The sequence below is a fragment of the Carex rostrata genome, chromosome 17 (genome assembly GCF_964058835.1).
Source record: "Carex rostrata chromosome 17, lpCarRost1.2, whole genome shotgun sequence".
Taxonomy (NCBI): domain Eukaryota; kingdom Viridiplantae; phylum Streptophyta; class Magnoliopsida; order Poales; family Cyperaceae; genus Carex; species Carex rostrata.
The window spans coordinates 5567813-5585941 of NC_135934.1; the positions used below are offsets into that span (position 1 = coordinate 5567813).

General features: G+C 36.5%; 1 protein-coding gene across 1 annotated transcript in view; it reads left to right on the forward strand.

Annotated features, from left to right (window-relative positions):
• TOR (target of rapamycin) overlaps positions 1-17733 on the forward strand; it is a 32116-nt gene extending 14383 nt beyond the window's left edge. Inside the window, exons 27-59 of the mRNA XM_078318894.1 lie at positions 1534-1657; positions 2100-2288; positions 2821-2973; positions 3811-3963; positions 4372-4443; positions 4989-5123; positions 5416-5477; positions 5845-5942; positions 6414-6523; positions 6865-7041; positions 7345-7410; positions 8043-8111; positions 8220-8330; positions 8605-8745; positions 9061-9189; positions 9617-9785; positions 10069-10283; positions 10868-11074; positions 11562-11675; positions 11810-12001; positions 12605-12685; positions 12784-12858; positions 12981-13047; positions 13539-13699; positions 14067-14240; positions 14322-14450; positions 14538-14621; positions 14735-14796; positions 14876-14948; positions 15463-15597; positions 15788-15964; positions 16624-16913; positions 17413-17733. Of these exons, the coding sequence (XP_078175020.1) occupies positions 1534-1657; positions 2100-2288; positions 2821-2973; positions 3811-3963; positions 4372-4443; positions 4989-5123; positions 5416-5477; positions 5845-5942; positions 6414-6523; positions 6865-7041; positions 7345-7410; positions 8043-8111; positions 8220-8330; positions 8605-8745; positions 9061-9189; positions 9617-9785; positions 10069-10283; positions 10868-11074; positions 11562-11675; positions 11810-12001; positions 12605-12685; positions 12784-12858; positions 12981-13047; positions 13539-13699; positions 14067-14240; positions 14322-14450; positions 14538-14621; positions 14735-14796; positions 14876-14948; positions 15463-15597; positions 15788-15964; positions 16624-16913; positions 17413-17431 (4213 nt within the window). The 3' untranslated portion in view covers positions 17432-17733. The remainder of the gene's footprint in view (positions 1-1533; positions 1658-2099; positions 2289-2820; positions 2974-3810; positions 3964-4371; positions 4444-4988; positions 5124-5415; positions 5478-5844; positions 5943-6413; positions 6524-6864; positions 7042-7344; positions 7411-8042; positions 8112-8219; positions 8331-8604; positions 8746-9060; positions 9190-9616; positions 9786-10068; positions 10284-10867; positions 11075-11561; positions 11676-11809; positions 12002-12604; positions 12686-12783; positions 12859-12980; positions 13048-13538; positions 13700-14066; positions 14241-14321; positions 14451-14537; positions 14622-14734; positions 14797-14875; positions 14949-15462; positions 15598-15787; positions 15965-16623; positions 16914-17412) is intronic.
• Positions 17734-18129: the final 396 nt, after the last annotated feature.

Consider the following 18129-nt stretch of genomic DNA (forward strand, 5'->3'; position numbering starts at 1 on the left):
TGAAACCGGACCCAATGAACACCCCTAGTCATGGTTTCAGTGAATGGATCGGTAACTTCCACCGGCTCCTGTCCGTAGCCAACTCTTCGGATATATGAGTCCTTCAAATCCCTTTTTACTGCTTCCTCCCATGTCAATCTTGGTCGACCTTTGCCTCTCCTTGTGCTTTCAATTTAGCTTATAATCCCAATATGCCGGTGCCTCGTGAAGCCTCCGTTGGAGATGCCCAAACTATCTCAAGCGGTGTTAGACGAGTTTTTCTTCAATCAGTGCTGTCCCAAGCCTGTCATGTATAAGCCATGTCAATCTTGGCCGACCTTTGCCTCTCCTTGTGCTTTCAATATAGCTTATAATCCTAGTACGCCGGTGCCTCGTGAAGCCTCCGTTGGAGATGCCCAAACCATCTCAAGCGGTGTTGGACGAGTTTTTCTTCAATCGGTGCTATCCCAAGCCTGTCACGTATATCATCATTTCTTATTTGGTCCTATTTGATCCCTTCTTGTATGACCACAGATTCGCCGCAACATACACATCTCTCCTATACTTATCTTCTGCTATACTTATCGTTTTTGTCATGCTCTGACGCTAGTCACAATATCATCGTACATATCCTTGATAAGGGTAACGTACTTTGTTGGAACTTTCTTCTTTTCGAGAGCCCACCACATGACCTTTTTACTTTGTCATACGCTTCCTCCAAGTCAATAAATACCATGTGTAGACCATTTTTCTACTTCTTATATTTCTCCATAAGTTGTTTTGTCAAGAAAATTGCCTCTGTGGTCGACCTCCCAGGCATAAAACCAAATTGGTTTTTCGTAACACTTGTCATTCTTCTTAAGCGATGCTCAATTACTCTCTCCCAAAACTTCATTGTATGACTCATAAGCTTAATTCCTCGGTAATTTGTACAACTTTGGATATCTCATTTATTCTTGAAGATTGGTACTAATATACTTCTCCACTTGTCATGCATCTTGTTTAATGAGAAAATGCTATTGAGCAACTTAGTTAGCCACACTACCGCTACGTCCCGAAGGCAACTCCATACCTCGATCGGGATGTTATCAGGCCCCAACGCTTTGCCTACTTTCATCCTTTCTAAAGCCTCCTTTACCTCAAACTCCTGAATTCTCCGAATAAATCGTCTATTGGTGTCATCAAAAGAGTCATCCAGCTCAATCATGGTGCTCTCATTCTCTCCATTGAACAACTTGTCGAAGTATTCTCTCCATCTGTTCTTTATCTGGTCGTCTTTCACCAAAAGTCTATATTCACATCCTTATGCATTTAACTTGGTTGAAGTTTCTCGTTTTCCTCTCTCGGAGTGTAGCTATCTCTCTCTCTCTCTCTCTCTTTTTAAATATTGGTAGTGGCTGCCAATTGATTGTATTAATTACAATTATTTACACCATCTATTGTATGGTTAAGTACTCTCTCTCTCACACACACACACACGCACGCACATACAATTTGCAAGCAAACTCAACAAGGAGAGTAATGAAATATTTTCATATCTTGATATTTTATCAGGAACAATGACGAGTTACGGAAAGATGCATTGGATGCCCTCTGTTGCCTTGCTTATGCACTTGGAGAAGACTTCTCTATATTTTTATCTTCAATCAACAAGCTTATTTTGAAGCATCATATTCGAGTACTTATTTTCTTCTTATAATTACATTTTAACTATGCTACTGATACGTGTATCCAATATGTTCATGTACGATATGTATCAGATACACCACATGGCATATCTAATAATTTAAATTACTTTGACTGCCAAGTTTGGTCTTTGAAACATGCTGATTCGTGTATTGACGCACGAACAACCACACAAGAGTGACCACTAGTGGTCTCCCACAATGAGGGAGTATTGTGTAGTTGCATTTTAAGTACACATGGCTGGTATTTTGTCTGGTATATGCTTGTTTGATGAACATGTATGAACGATTAGTTGGTAAAGCACTTAACCTTGCCCATGTGACTGACTGTACTTAGTTCTTATGGGTAAGCTTGGTGTTGCAATAGACCAATAAGTTGTAAATTGCATTTCTTCTCTTAACCCTTATTTTTATTTAAAAAATATCATATTATAGCATAGAGAATGGGATAAGATAGAAGGCAGATTGAAAAGTCGCGACCCGCATTTCCTTTTAGATGATTCGTGCATCCAAAAGTACACACAAAATGTTCTGCCTGAGGTCATCAGTGACCCGCTTAATGATTTTGATAACGACTCATATGAAGAAGGTGATGAGATGCAAAGGCAGGTCAGGAGCCACCAGGTATATCTACATTTACATTCACCTTATTTAATGGTTGTTTTTACAGAAAAATTATAATTTCTTGTATACTTGCTATATTTCATGAAGTTATGTTGTAGCATCTGCTTAACATTTTAACACGTCCTCAAAAGGGCAACCCTAGTTTAGCTGCATTATGTAGTAATTGGTTTTTCTTTGTTTTGTTTAGCTACTATGTATCGTTATTATGCTGAACTCATCAATGTATTAACCAGGAACTTTTTTAATGGCATGTTTAATGTTTTTACTTATCAATACTAATTGGTATTATATTCTAGTTCGATATCTGCCTTTGTTGAAATATGAGTCATGAAAACTGTAATAAGAGAAGGAAAGTATCAAAAGAGGTCCCGTGTGCATTGGCAAACACACAAGTTGATAATACATGGCAGAAAGCTGGTAAAAAAGGGAAGGGTAGTTGCTACCTTACTGGTACAGTAGATAGAGATAAAAGTTCCATACAGGTAGTTAGTAATGCATACCTTTAAACCTAGCAAATTTCTATATTTTAAAGGTGAATGATTTGAGGTTAAGGATAGCTGGAGAGGCTTCACAACGGAGTACTAAGGAAGATTGGGCCGAGTGGATGCGTCATTTTAGTATAGAGCTCCTCAAGGAGTCCCCTTCACCTGCTCTCCGCACCTGTGCCAGGCTTGCCCAACTTCAGGTACTGTTTGGTTTGGCATACCTACAGATGGAATTTATTATGAGGAGGGTTCACATGCTTCGTCGTGCCTCACATCCTTTCTCTCCGTTTTCAAAGTCTAAACAGTCGACCTGAACCAATCAACATGATCTCCATATTCAAAATGTGCTTGGAGATCAAATTCTATATTTGTTGGAAATTTTTTACTATTTGTTTAGATAGGTACAAATCACTGCTTTTGGATGGTCCAGAGCAAAAACAGTGATTTTGTACCTATCTAAAAAATTAGTAAATATTTTTCAATAAATATAAAATTGTCTCCAAGCACATTTCAATATGGAGATATGTTGATCGGTTTGGATCAACTGTTTGAACTTTGAAAACGGAGATAAAGGATGTGAGGCATGAAAGACATGAGGTATTTTAACCCTCATTTATTATTGTTATATACCAATACTAAGAACTGCAGTCTTTTAGTTCAGTATTATTTTGTTATACCATTTGTTGTTGTTGGTGGTGGTGTCATATCATTTATTAATCTACCATTGGTTGTTACTATTTTTCGTTTGGCCGTCTTTTTATTTGTTCCATTCATCAAGTTTTGGGCAGAGAAGCTAATAAATTTATCACAGGCTTTGGTACCACACAGGTCTCACACAAACAGGTCAGGTGTAGTTACTGAGCCTTCAGGGTTTGAAAACGAACATGATTGTTCCAATTCAACTTATTAATATACTATGTAGCACGCATCTAGTAGATACCTTCATGTTTGGTTTTCTATGTTGGGTTTCATAGCTTGTTACCTGAAAAAAGATTAAAATTGTAAATGTTTCTAACAATGAAACAATGATAATGTAGCCATCGGTGTGGCGTGAATTGTTTGCAGCTGGCTTTGCTAGCTGCTGGGCACAAATGAATGAGGCATCGCAAGAGCTTCTTGTTAGGAATCTCAAGACTGCATTTTCTTCTCAGAATATCCCCCCCGAGATTCTCGCCACTTTACTTAACCTTGTAAATCATTCTTCCATAATTATTTTTCTTCATTGTCTATGCTAAGGTTGGGTTTCCTTTTCCGTTTGTGTGTGTGAGTGGGGTCTGGTTTGGTTGGTTTTTTTTTCGTTTCTTTTCTTTTCTTTTCTTTTCTCTCTCTCTCTCTCTCTGTTTTTTTTTTTCTTTTTTTTCTTTTTTTACTTTTTGTCTGACTGGGGTCGTGATAGATATTCATGTTGTACAATTGGGGTCGTCATTTGCAAGCTAAGTAAATGCACTAGACATCAAATTTTGGTCATAACATGAAAATATTACATGAAAAAAGGCAGGCAAGGATTTGAACTTGTCAATTTGACATTTTTTAGTACCTGCAATATGTACTTTTTTGTAAGATGCTTGTTGTGCAAATTTAGCTCTATTTTTCATTAGGCGGAGTTTATGGAACATGATGACAAGCCACTTCCAATCGACACCAGATTGTTAGGTGCTCTTGCTGAGAAGGTACGCTATAATTTCTCCTCAACAGATTTAGTCCCCTTGGGCTCTAATTCTTTACCTTGAAAACTTCTTTCTTTTGGATATTGTAATCATTATCAGGGGTGGATCCAGTAAGAGAGTGGGGGTTAATTGACGTCCATTCATTTTCAAAATTTCTATGCTTAAACATGATTTTCTATATTGATTAGAGTAAAATGCTATGGTTACAGTAAATTTGACCCCCATACTTGAAAATTTTATATGATTTACCCCCTATGTGTGTTTGACCCCATAGCTTGAAAATCTGGCCCCTGATTATTATGATGTCATTTTCCAAAGGACTGACTTGAATACAATTGTTTAGTTGATTTGCAATTAGTTGTAACTGCAAAGAAACAAAAAACTCTTAAATATTTATGAAGACGATTGTTGGAGGTAATGTTATAGTTTCTATTGAAATTTACCAAAATCCAAAATGTTTTTGCACAAATTTGCTCTCCCTCTCTTTTCGAAGTCTTGGCAGAATCTCTCTCTCTCTCTCTCTGTCCTTATATGATTATATGGTGCAGTGCCGTGCCTACGCAAAAGCTCTTCACTACAAAGAAATGGAGTTCCAGGCTGCTTGTTCAAAGAAGATGGGAGCAAATCCAGTTACAGTTGTCGAGTCACTTATCCACATAAACAACCAGTTACATCAACACGAGGTCATTCCTTTATTTAAATTTTAAGTTGTCGAAATCATAGTGCTAAGGTTTGGAATGAGACTGGATTTTGGCCGGTTGGGTGACTGTTGATCTGCTTTAGTGGGTCAGTGATTTCTTGTTCAGTATCATACAGTGCTGTGCTGTGTGCAACAAATCGGTTGGAGACTGGTACTGGTAAAATCAAATCTTTACGAGGACAAGCAAACTGATGTGTTTGGCCCTAGTTATATTTCAATTTGAATTGGGTGTGGCTAAAGCTTGCAAATTCCAATTCAAATCTTGTTCTTTGCAGGCGGCAATAGGAATCTTGACCTACTCTCAGGAAAATTTGGATGTCCAGCTGAAGGAATCTTGGTACGTGTTCTATACTCCTTTGTTTTATTCTTTTTGCAATTACAGTCCTGATGCTGTGTATGCATTGGTTCCTTATAAATGACTCTATAAACTGGTTTACCATCATGTTCTATTGAAGCATGGTACTAGGAAAACTAAAGAAGAATATTATGAAAAAGTCTGCCCACCTCTTGTGTGGGGTATGGCATTGGTCTGTACTGGTTTTACCCTTATTGGAGTGAATTTGGCACCATAATTTGAAATCTTGCACGTGCATACCTGTATAATGCTGCATTAGATCTTTGTTGTTTAATTTTGCCATCTTCTTTAGTTCCTAAACTTGCTGAAATATCAAATGTTCTCCTTTACTCAACTTATTTTGGAAAAGGTATGAGAAGTTGCAGAGGTGGGAGGAGGCACTCAATGCATATACTGCAAAGTCATCTCAAGTATCTAGTCCTAACCAAAACTTAGATGCCACATTAGGTGTGTATTACTTACCACGATACATATATTGCTCTCTCTTGCACTTGGTATTATCCTATTTTGTTTTCAGTTTATTATTGACATATATTTTATGTTTTTTTTAACTGTGTGCATTTTGTTTAAATTTTAATTTACTGAGTCCTAATGTTAGTCAGATCATTTTTTCATAAAATTGTTGCCCGTCAGATTTAATATTGTATATATCACTGGGACTTCATGGGTTCTATTGATGGATTCTGAATTAATTGGGGGGGGGGGGGGGGGGTCTCAAAATAGTTTAGTAATATTCAATATATGAAAAATGTGCTAGTTTAGTCAGATAATAAACAGATGTTGGTAAATTGAAAAGAAAAACATGTTTTTTCTTTTATTTATAACACCACCAGACATTTTCTTCTTTATATTATCTTGAAAAAAAATATTCATAGTCATCTACTTAAGTACTTATTTCTCTTTTTTTATCTATAATAGGAAGGATGAGATGTCTTGCGGCCTTAGCCCGGTGGGAAGAATTAAATGCACTATGCAGAGAGCAATGGACAGCTGCTGAACCTGCTGCTCGCCTTGAAATGGCCCCCATGGTTTGCTCTCTCTCTTTAGATACCTCTTTATACTTTTTTTGTTATGAATATACTTTCATAGTGTGGAGGCAGATGTGCAAATGTTTGTATTTGAGCATGCATGTGTGGTGTATATGCATATATATGCAGCTATAAGCATAGGTGCGTGTGTGTTTGTTTGGGCACACATCATGTATAAAGTAGCTTGGTGTCAATGATACGTGTTTATAAAAGCAAAATTCCTGGAATATTAAATTGTCATTGTGGCGATAAAACTGTCATGTTAAGTATATCCAGTACTCTCAGTCTATTCCATGGCATTTCATTGTTTTCTCATTTTTTATTTTGTTTGGGTGTGTTAGGCAGCAAATGCAGCGTGGGACATGGGAGAGTGGGACCAGATGTTAGAGTATGTATCCCGACTTGATGATGGGGGAGATGAAAGCAGATTCCGTGTATTGGGAAACACGGCTGCTAGTGGTGATGGTAGTAGCAATGGTGCCTTCTTTAGAGCTGTTCTCTTGGTGCGACGTGAGAAGGTCTGAAGTTTCTTAATTTTTTTTGTATTTTTCCATGGGTAAAATATAAAAATATCTTGAGGCGTATGAACTGTAGCCTACATTCCTAATTGTAAGAAATCGCTACTGTGGAAATATGGGTAAAGTTAGACTAAATAGTGTGTGTACTTGTGACATTAGTTTCTACATCCAACTTGAATCATGTACTTTTCTTGAATTTCAGACGCAATGGTTATTACAGAAAATGTAGGCATTTGTTAGATTCTTTTCTTTTTAAAAAAAAAAAAAACTTGCTCTCTTTTCTAAGCTGTTTGTCATTTCCAGTATGACGAAGCTCGCGAATATGTAGACAGAGCAAGGAAATGCTTGGCAACTGAACTTGCAGCATTGGTACTTTTTTCCCTCTTTTCTAATATCATCTTTAGTTCATATAAAGAATAACCAACAATGCTACTCACTGTAACCTTGTGACAACTTACTGACTTTGTCAAAAATAAATTAGAAAAGAGTTCTTTTTTTTTTTAAGCAGCAGAAAAGAAAAAGTTATTAATTATATATTATTTTAGCCTTCCTTTTTTAAATCTCATCCACATGTTTCATTTACCTCTTCACAAACCTAACTTGTGACTTACGGACCCTCCAATGGTACAGAAAGATACTCCACCTTCTAAGTACGGTCCACTGGCTTTTATTCTAACGATTAAAAGGCCCACTCCAAAATATGATAGATATATGTGAACATCAATACTAGGTAGTTGAATGTGAAATATTAATACGTGAACGTTTCTATTTACCTTGCTGAGAGCATCTTGTTTGGGAATTCTTCTTTCTGTTCAAACCTGTATCAGAATATCACCAGGAAAAAAAAAACATATTGAAAAGAAACTGACATAATTATCAAAAAACCAATTTGGAATTAAACATAATTGGAATTCACATATAAGTTCCAAAAAATTACGAAAATTCTTATGTTGTATTAAATGAAGAATCACTAATCTTGGTGTATTTATGGTTAACATCAGGTTCTTGAGAGCTACGAGCGTGCATATACCAACATGGTCAGGGTTCAGCAGTTGTCAGAGCTAGAAGAGGTATCTTGTATGAGCTTTTCTTTTTTTGCTAGGCATAATTTGTCATGCTTGGTGCTCGGTGTTCTTCCAGAGTTGTCTCACAAGTATTGTATTTCTATGTGAAAACAGGTAATTGATTACTGTACTCTGCCGCTAAGTAATCCGATTGCCGATGGAAGAAGGGAGCTTATTCGAAATATGTGGAGTGAGCGCATCAAGGGTGCAAAACGAAATGTTGAGGTTGTTGCACTTGCACCTCTGTAAATATCTTTTGTAAATTTGTAAATGCTACATCATTTAGGAGGTGAAATAATATGAATTATTGGAACTTAAAAGAGTGATGTTGCATTCATCATTAGAACAGGAAGTCCTGAGTATGAATGATAAGAGGCTCATTTTACATTTGGATTCACGTCATCTATGTGCTAGTTGATGTCCTACAATGTCTCATGGATCTAACACCTCTTGATTGTAATATTGGATATTTGTACTAAAAATAAGGTTATAATATCAGGTGTGGCAAGCCCTACTGGCGGTAAGAGAGCTGGTGCTTCCTCCTAGCAAAGATGTAGAGACTTGGCTTAAATTTGCCTCTCTTTGCCGTAAAAGTGGTCGCATCAGCCAGGCCAGATCTACTCTTACCAAACTCTTACAGGTCTCTCCTATCTAATAAAATGTTCTAATAATTGAAGCCTTCAGTTATATCTTCTGCTAAAGTGCTATTGCAGAGCATTAGTTTTAGTCATGTTTATTGAACTGTTATGGCATCATCTGCCCCTCCCGTGAAATGCTGACTGATGTTATTTGGTTTGGTTTTTGTTAAGTACGTTTTTCTCTGGATTTTGATTTGCACGTGTTTTTTTGTCACATGGTGCCCCTAGTTCAACCTATTGGTATGGTTATTATTCAAATAACAGTAACATGCAGTCCTTTATGGTAAATGACACCGGTCTATCTTGTTTGCATGCAGAATGACACTGAAGCAGTTCCTACAATTTCATCAAAGCATGGATATTTTCAAGTCATGGCTGCATACCTGAAATACGAGTGGTCTTTAGGTGATGACATCACACGACGTGAAGCATTTTCTAGGTTACAGGTACAATTTTATGACATTCTTATCCAAATTTAGTCGTAAAATATCGAGTTCAGAGTGTAAAAAGATGCTGAACAAAATTAACAAGAATTAGCATGTTGCAAATGCAGATTTAAGCCCATTTTATTAGCAGTCTGATTGTATTTGTTTCTTGTTGTCTGGGCAGCTAGAACAATTTGTCACTGCACAATGCTAGTATCAAGTTTATCTAAATATTTTCTCAAAAAAAAGTTTATCTAAATAGAATTGAAAACATAAACAATTCTCAAGCTGGGCAAATGCTGTACAATGGCATGTTTCATACTAGTAGTAGGGGCATATATACTGGTAGCAGACATGATCATTGAAGTTTTAAGCTGGAAAATGCACAGCTGGACAAAAACTAATGCCATAGGTAAGTGATTTGTTATATTCTGTATTTCATATTTAGGAGCTAGCAATGCAGCTTGCAAACAGTACAAATGATTATTCTGGTATTCCACTAAGTACATCAGCTGTATCTTCGCGTGAACGTGTCCCACTCCTTGCGAAAGTTTATTTGAGACTTGGTACATGGAAAAGAGCACTTTCTCCTGGACTAGATGATGAATCCATTCGAGGTAATGAAGTAATTATACAATGTAACTGTACTGTCCTATATCGTTGTTCGTAAGCCCTCGAGTCCATTTCTTAGTGTTACTTGCTTTTTGTTTTTATGGAGCTTTGTGAGACTGGTACCGGTACATACTGCATGATATAAGCAGGTATGGGCTTGTTCAGTCTTATTTGCTACCTGATACATATCCACGAGTTATGGCCAGTATTACAGTTTTAATTGTTTGTGAGGGTCTCCCCTTTGTTTATATTTCTTTTGAGATCTGAGGCCTGCCTATCAATATGCAGATATGCTACAATCGTTAAAGAATGCCACAATTTGTGCGAAGGATTGGGGGAAGGCATGGCACACATGGGCATTGTTCAACACAGCTGTGATGTCTCACTACACTAACAAGGGCCGCAGTGAGATAGTGGGGAAGTATGTCGTAGCTGCTGTCACGGGCTACTTTTACTCCATTGCTTGTGCATCCACTTCTAAGGGAGTTGATGACAGCTTACAGGTGTCAAAATTTCTAAAGCAATAGACCCAGTATTATGTGGAACACTGCATTCTCTCAAAAGTTATGACTGGAAATGTCGAGAAAGATAATTGTAGTGTGTAGTGGTTAATATAATCCAACTTGATATTAGATTTGGATTAACACTCATTTGGGTTTGTAAAGTATTGCATATTCATCCGGTGCATTCCAATATCAGCTGCAATTAGCTGATCACCTCTTTGCTACACTGTCCGTTCCCCAAAACTAACTAAGTGCAACAACATTCAAACCTCAACCACACAATTTTGACTCTGTTAAGAGTCAATTTTGCGAATAAGTTTCATTGTACATACTTTTTCTCAGTTATCCCTCACCGTGCTATTATGCATCAACTACACCTTGATCTATTGATTTAACTCACTTTATGTGCAACATTTGTAACTGAACAGTAAACACCACAACCAACAGAGTAAAAATAAGCAACAATTGGAGAGACGTTTGGTCAAAAATTAGTTAAACTCAAGCATATAATCTTTGTTCTTTTCTTTGATTTTGTATTTTTGATTGTTGCTAATCCTGGTACCTATCTTGTTATTTGTTTTTAGGATATTTTAAGGCTTCTTACTTTGTGGTTTAACTATGGTTCCACTACGGAGGTCCAGATTGCATTACAAAAGGGATTTTCACTTGTCAGAATTGAGATGTGGTTAGTTGTGTTGCCGCAGATAATCGCAAGAATCCACTCAAATAATAGGGTTGTGAGAGAACTTATACAGGCATTGCTAGTTCGCATTGGACAAGGCCATCCTCAGGTCTGGTTTATGCAATTCATAATTTTGTTTGATTTATATTTAATCAAGGATCCAACATGCTGAGAGCTAACATACCTGTTAACAGTGCCAAATATGTCAGATGGGTTTTACCATTTTTTTTTCATGGAAAAATTGAAATAGATCAACAGGTACCCAAACATGCTGGTCCAACAGGGACGGAAATGGAACTGGCATGGAGTATTTCATAACCACTTGGTTCAGTGAACCTTATATGTGTGCAAGCATGGCAATGAATGCACATCTGGGGTTCTCTGAAACGATAGAGTTTTGTTTTAGATGTACCAAATTGGTGTTTTTATAGAATATAATCAATTTTCACTGGTTCAGTTGAACTAGCCATGTGTTAGTTTCATTCTATTTTTTTGAGTGTTTTTATAGAATATACTCAATTTTCACTGGTTCAGTTGAACTAGCCAGGTGTTAGTTTCATTCTATTTTTATGAGTTCTTACCTGTATGCATGGCAGGCCCTGATGTACCCCCTACTGGTAGCATGCAAATCAATAAGTGTATTGAGACAACGCGCTGCCCAGGAGGTGGTCGACAAAATCCGGCAGCATAGTGGTCGTCTCGTTGATCAAGTTGGTTATTTCTCAATTTAATATATTCCTTTCTTCATCTTATGCCAGCTTGATATTTCTACAATAAGGAATTTTTGTGAATCGAAATTTGATCCGCATCTTCTGGAATTATAATCTTCTTTAAATGACTACAGGCTCAGCTGGTTTCAAAGGAGTTGATTAGAGTGGCAATACTCTGGCATGAGATGTGGTATGAGGCCTTTGAGGAGGCAAGCCGGCTCTATTTTGGAGAGCAAAACATAGAAGGCATGCTTGCCGTGCTTGAACCTCTTCATGCAATGTTAGAGAAAGGAGCAGAGACTGTCAAAGAAGATGCTTTCATTCAGGTAATCGCATGCGAATACTCTTACAAAGCCCTGCAGAAGGAACAGCTTTGTGTGAATTTAACATATTTAATATAGAATTAGGCTATGGTACTATGCATAGTGCAGATTGGTCCATACTATGGATCAATATTTTTCGTTTTCGAAGTCCAGATAGTTGATCTGCACCGTTCTACATGATTTTCATATAAAAATGTACTTGCAGACTAAATTTTTCATTTTTTTTCATTTTTTACTATTTTTTAGATAGGTAAAAAATCCACTATTTTTTAATGGTCTAGAACCTTAGATCAAGTGATTTTCTACCTATCTAAAAATTTAGTAAAAAAAATTCTAATAATGTAAAATTTGATATACAAGTATATTTGCATATGGAGATCATGTTGGGCGGTTCAGATCGATTGTTTCAATTTTAAAAATGAAAATATTGATCCATAATATGGACCAATATGCACTATTGATGGTATGTAGTCTCACTCTGAAATATACGTTAGCCCTTGATGGGCCATATTTTTGCATCAGTAGAAAAAACAAGATAGCTATTGTTGTTTGTTTTAATCTATTGTAGTTCTGACCTGAATTTTCTACTATGAAAAATGGATGCAGGCTTATGGCCGCGAATTGGCCGAAGCTCGAGAATGCTGCAAAAAATATAGAACTACCGGAAAGGATGCTGAACTAACTCAGGTTCTTTTTCATCTGACATATAAGAGTGTCAATGATGAAGTAGCTTCTCAACTTCCTTGATTTTATTGTTTTTTTATAATATTTTTAACACTCTTCAGGCATGGGATTTATATTATCATGTGTTTAGAAGAATAGACAAGCAGCTCCCGAGCCTGACTAAACTAGACTTGCAGGTTAGCAACTTCTTTCACTTTTTTTTCCTGTTTGTTTCTGGGTAAACCAGTGATTTCTATGAAAATGAAAAAGAGTTGACTTTGTTTTTCACCTTCTGTTTTTTTTTTTTCTTCCCTGGCAGTTTGTTTCACCTGAGTTACTAAAATGCCGTAATCTTGAACTTGCTGTACCGGGAACTTATTGTGCTGGTTAGTGCATAATTATTATTTTTGTTCTTTTTTTATTTTTTCCAATGGAGTCCTAGAGGGGATTTGTTATCCTTATCAAATGTGCTGTAACCACAACTCATAGCATTATGTGCATTTTTGGTGAACCAGGCCCTATTTAGATAAGACTTCTTTTTTTGTGGAATTAGGTTCTGATGCTATGGACCCACTAATAGTTAGGTTGGTTCTGGTCAATGGACCATGACCTGACTTGATGCATTTAATTTAGAATTAACATTAAGCTCCTAAACAGTTGAAAACGTCTTTCATTAGATAGTAAATGTATGAGAGAAAACAGATATGAAAGGACTCCTTGACCCACTGGTTGTTCAGGTTACGCTAGGTCTCCGCTGCCTATTACTTTTTTAATAGAAAATTGCTTGGTGGACATCAATCATACGATTTAGTGGAAGTGAATATTCTTGGTTTGAATGATTTTAATTCCAATTTTGGAATTATATTTTGTGCATCAGATGCACCTGTGGTGACAATAGATAGCTTTGCACCAGAGCTGGTGGTGATAACATCGAAGCAGAGACCAAGAAAGCTGACTATTCATGGCAGTGACGGAAAAGACTATGCCTTCTTGCTCAAAGGTCACGAGGATCTTCGCCAAGACGAACGTGTCATGCAGGTCTTTCTCTCTCACACACTGACACTTTTTACATTGTTCACCATTGAAATTGTGTGTCACACTGGCGTGTCAGGGCTGGTAGAAAACATATTGTACCAGAATTATTATACTGAAAATAATCTGTCGATAAAATGGCTAAGAAAATATAATGCAGATAAATTGGTGGGATACACTGGTTTTGAGTTGAAAAGGTTGATGTTTTCTGGTATGTTATACTGGTGTAGTCCTCAGTAACTGAACCAGTATGTATGCAACTGTGTTGACTATCAATCATGGTAGGAATAGTTCTGGTATCACATGATCTCATGTGCACTGTTTTTTTTAGACGAATAACAGAATTACATTTGCTATTTCTTCTTCTCTGTAGTTATTTGGATTGGTAAACACCCTTCTAGAGAATTCTAGAAACACTGCAGAGAAAGATCTTTCAATCCAGAGATATGCAGTTATTCCTTTATCTCCCAATAGTGGCTTGATTGGGTGGGTCCCACATTGCGACACTCTCCATCAGCTCATCCGGGAATACAGAGATGCTAGAAAGGTTCCTTATTTAATTCTCTCCATAGTCTGTTATTATATTCTTATTTAGTTACGGAATTCTTCACTTGTATTTTCATTTCAGATTTTTCTAAACCAAGAACACAGACTTATGTTAGCGTTTGCACCCGATTACGATCACTTACCCCTGATTGCGAAAGTTGAAGTGTTTGAGCATGCTTTGCAAAATACTGAGGGTAACGACCTTAATAAGGTAAAAAGTTGATTACCTTTTGCATTATCAAACTAACCCTCTTTCTAAAAGTATACAAAAGTTTAATGAAGTATATTAATTTGGTAGGTACTGTGGCTTAAGAGTCGCACCTCTGAAGTCTGGCTTGAAAGGCGCACAAATTACACCAGGAGTCTAGCTGTTATGAGTATGGTACGTACATTGTACATCTCTTTATTCATCAATTTTCTTTTTCAACTAGTTAGAAATGAATTTATTGTGACCTGGTAATGACTTGTTAGAACCATTTCCGTCAATCTTTGTAGGTCGGCTATCTTCTAGGTTTGGGAGACCGGCATCCAAGCAACCTTATGCTGCACCGATACAGGTGACTACAAATAACTATTGAAAATATTTCTGAAGTCTTTTCTTATTTGTTAAATTTTTTTGTTTGGTTTGCCTTGCAGTGGAAAAATACTGCATATTGACTTCGGAGATTGCTTTGAGGCCTCGATGAATCGGGAGAAATTTCCTGAAAAGGTACCAATTTCTGGACATTATTAAGGAACTTACAAATTGACTTTACATTTTACCATTATATTTAGCACTTTTGCATTTGCAACTAATATTGCATATTTGAATGGACTTATATCTTGATTTCTCCATTAAAAAGATGGTATAGTCAAATTAAGAAAATAAATAGTTTGCTTAACATATTCATCTTGATTTCTCCATATAATTTGGTGCCCTATCATGTTGACTGGGTTCTATTAACAGTATTAGAAAGGAATATCTCCTCTGAGTCGGTGCAAAATTGGTGATATCTAAGGGAATATATTGTTCTTCTTGCCATCTTTTATCTGTACGTTAGGTGTTGTTTATAGGTATCATAACAAGTGAGGCTTTGTTACAATGAAATTCGGGCCTGCATTTGCAGATGAAGTTTTTGATTTTATATGTGAACCCTCCTTTTTGTAAATACCAATTTTAAGAAGCAACCAATCTTTATAAAGCAAATTTTAGAGAGATCTGGCTAAAGTAAGTAAATTCTCAGGTCCCATTCAGATTGACACGCATGCTAGTTAATGCAATGGAGGTAAGTGGTATAGAAGGCAACTTCAGATCAACCTGTGAGAATGTCATGCAAGTACTTCGTACCAACAAAGACAGTGTTATGGCGATGATGGAGGTACCATTTTTAACCTCTCATCCGTTATTTCTTGAATCTGAGCAGTATTTTCTTATAACTGTGCTTCTTATTTCAGCAACAATGATCTTTCACTCGCATTTCTTGACTCATAAATTGAGAACCAAAGGATCCAAAATGAGACTCTCTTTTGAATCATTGACTGAAAATTTTCCATTATTTTGATTTTCAGGCCTTTGTGCATGATCCTCTCATCAATTGGCGTCTGTTTAATTTCAATGAGGTGCCTCAAGTTTCAAATATTGGAAATGCATATGTTCATCCTATCGTGAGTAGTGAAGAAACTAATTCACAAAGCAAAGACCTTACCCATCCTACCCGCGGAGCTCGTGAGAGAGAATTGCTTCAGGTAATAATTTTTTACTTTCCCCATAGAATATGATTGAACTATTATGAAACTTTCTGTCAAAATACCAAAATTTCATCTGGTAAATAATGCTGCTGGACTTCATCGGTTAGGTATATACAGTCTGGTAAATGGTATTGGTACTGAACTATACATTTGTGTTAATTGACCTCAATACAGTCTCTATCAACAGATAACCAGCACATAGAATGCTTAATTAAATAGGGGATAACAAAGCTAGTTTATTTGGGATCAAATGTTATTGGTTAATAAATTAAGAGTAAGGCTATGGTACTATGCATAGTGCATAATGGTCCGTACTATGGATCAATATCTCTATTTTCAAAGTCTAAACAAACGATCTGAATGGTTCCACATGATCTCCATTTAAAAATGTGCTTGCAGACTAAATTTTACTATTTTTTTAGATAGGTAGAAAATCACTTGATCTAAAAAGTAGTGATTTTAAATAATGCGCAAAGCATAGTACGGACTCCGGAAACAAATATATTGATCAGTAGTACGGACCATTACGCACTATGCATAGTACCATAGCCTCACTCATACACTAATGTAATCCTTTTATCTGGCTGTTAATTCACTGTTTTTTTAAGAAAACTAAATTTAGTTATAATTGTTGGTCCTGCTTTTCATTGATCCAGGCGGTGAATCAACTAGGGGATGCCAACGAAGTACTAAATGTGCGTGCAGTGGCAGTCATGGAAAGGATGAGCAACAAGCTCACAGGCCGTGACTTTTCATCGGGATCCTTGCTGTCCTCAGCTTCTGCTGGCCCAGGACCCATATCGTCAGGGACTGAGAATGCCAGTGTCAATACGGTAACTGGAGATACGGGTCGAGATACGGAGCATGGTTTGTCAGTGAAAGATCAGGTTCAGAAGCTCATCTTACAAGCCAGATCCTCTGAGAACCTATGCCAGAGCTATGTTGGGTAAGTGGCATGTATTGTGATTATCTTCTTCTTTTTATTTGATTCAACATGAATGTTATGCTCACGAGTGTTGCACCTTTAGTGGTTAGAAATGTCAGAACTGTCAATAAAAAAATAATAAACTCATGAAGAGCATACCAAACTATTTTGTGTTGGTAACCGTGTGTTAGAATGTGTTCTGTATAAGCATTAATTCCATTCTGGCTTGATGTGGTACTTGTTTTTCGTCCTTTTTCATTTCTCGTTTATGAAACTAGCTGTGCTAAACCAAAAACCATGTTTTAGCAAATATTTATTTTGGGTTGGCCTTCACCGATTGATTTCTGAAACTGGCCAACAAATCTCAATGCTGTCTTCTATCAAGATGAACCCACCATGACGATTTGAACTTGGTAGAATGTTATCATGACAAATTAGCTAGGGTTAATTTTGGTAGATGAGTGCTACTTACGGTTATGCAAATTCTCATATATATATGTGTGTGTGTTTTTTTTTGAAGGTGGTGCCCATTTTGGTGAACATTCACTTCAATTATGTATATAATTTGTACATATGCTGTACATAATAGCTATTGTTTCTCATGTATCTATGTTTCACTTGATATTTCATATTTATTCAATGTATGCCAAAGATGCAAGGGGATAAATTTTCTTGATGTGCTCCTTTTATTTGTGATTTATGGTATTTGAGAATGCAAATATCCTTGTTTTCCTTTCGTAGACCTATCTATGAGGAGTTCATTATTGACAATCATACTTGTAACTTCACATTTTCACCAATGAAAGAAATTTAAATTTTATAAATTTTATTACCCACTAAATTTGATTTGATTCGACTTGCATCTCTTTAAAGTCATAGTATCATATCTGAGCAAGTGGTTTTCTGTGCAATTGAAGAGAATGGTGAATGGGTTAAGGGTAGAATGGGGAAGAAGCTACTATGCATTCACGGGTAGGAATGAATATTATGGGTATGATCAATGTTTTTAAATGCGGTTGTGCACTATGCGTCTGTTTGTATATGTGGATTTTTATGTTGACTTATATATGCGGATTTTAAAATGAGAATTCATATATATATATATAAACAAGTATGTGCTAATATGCGATCAAATATGCGGTTGCATATGCGAAATTGTATGTATAGATTGCATACAGTTTTTTATACGTATTACAACTAAATACGCATATAAATACGCATATGTAGTTGTATAGAT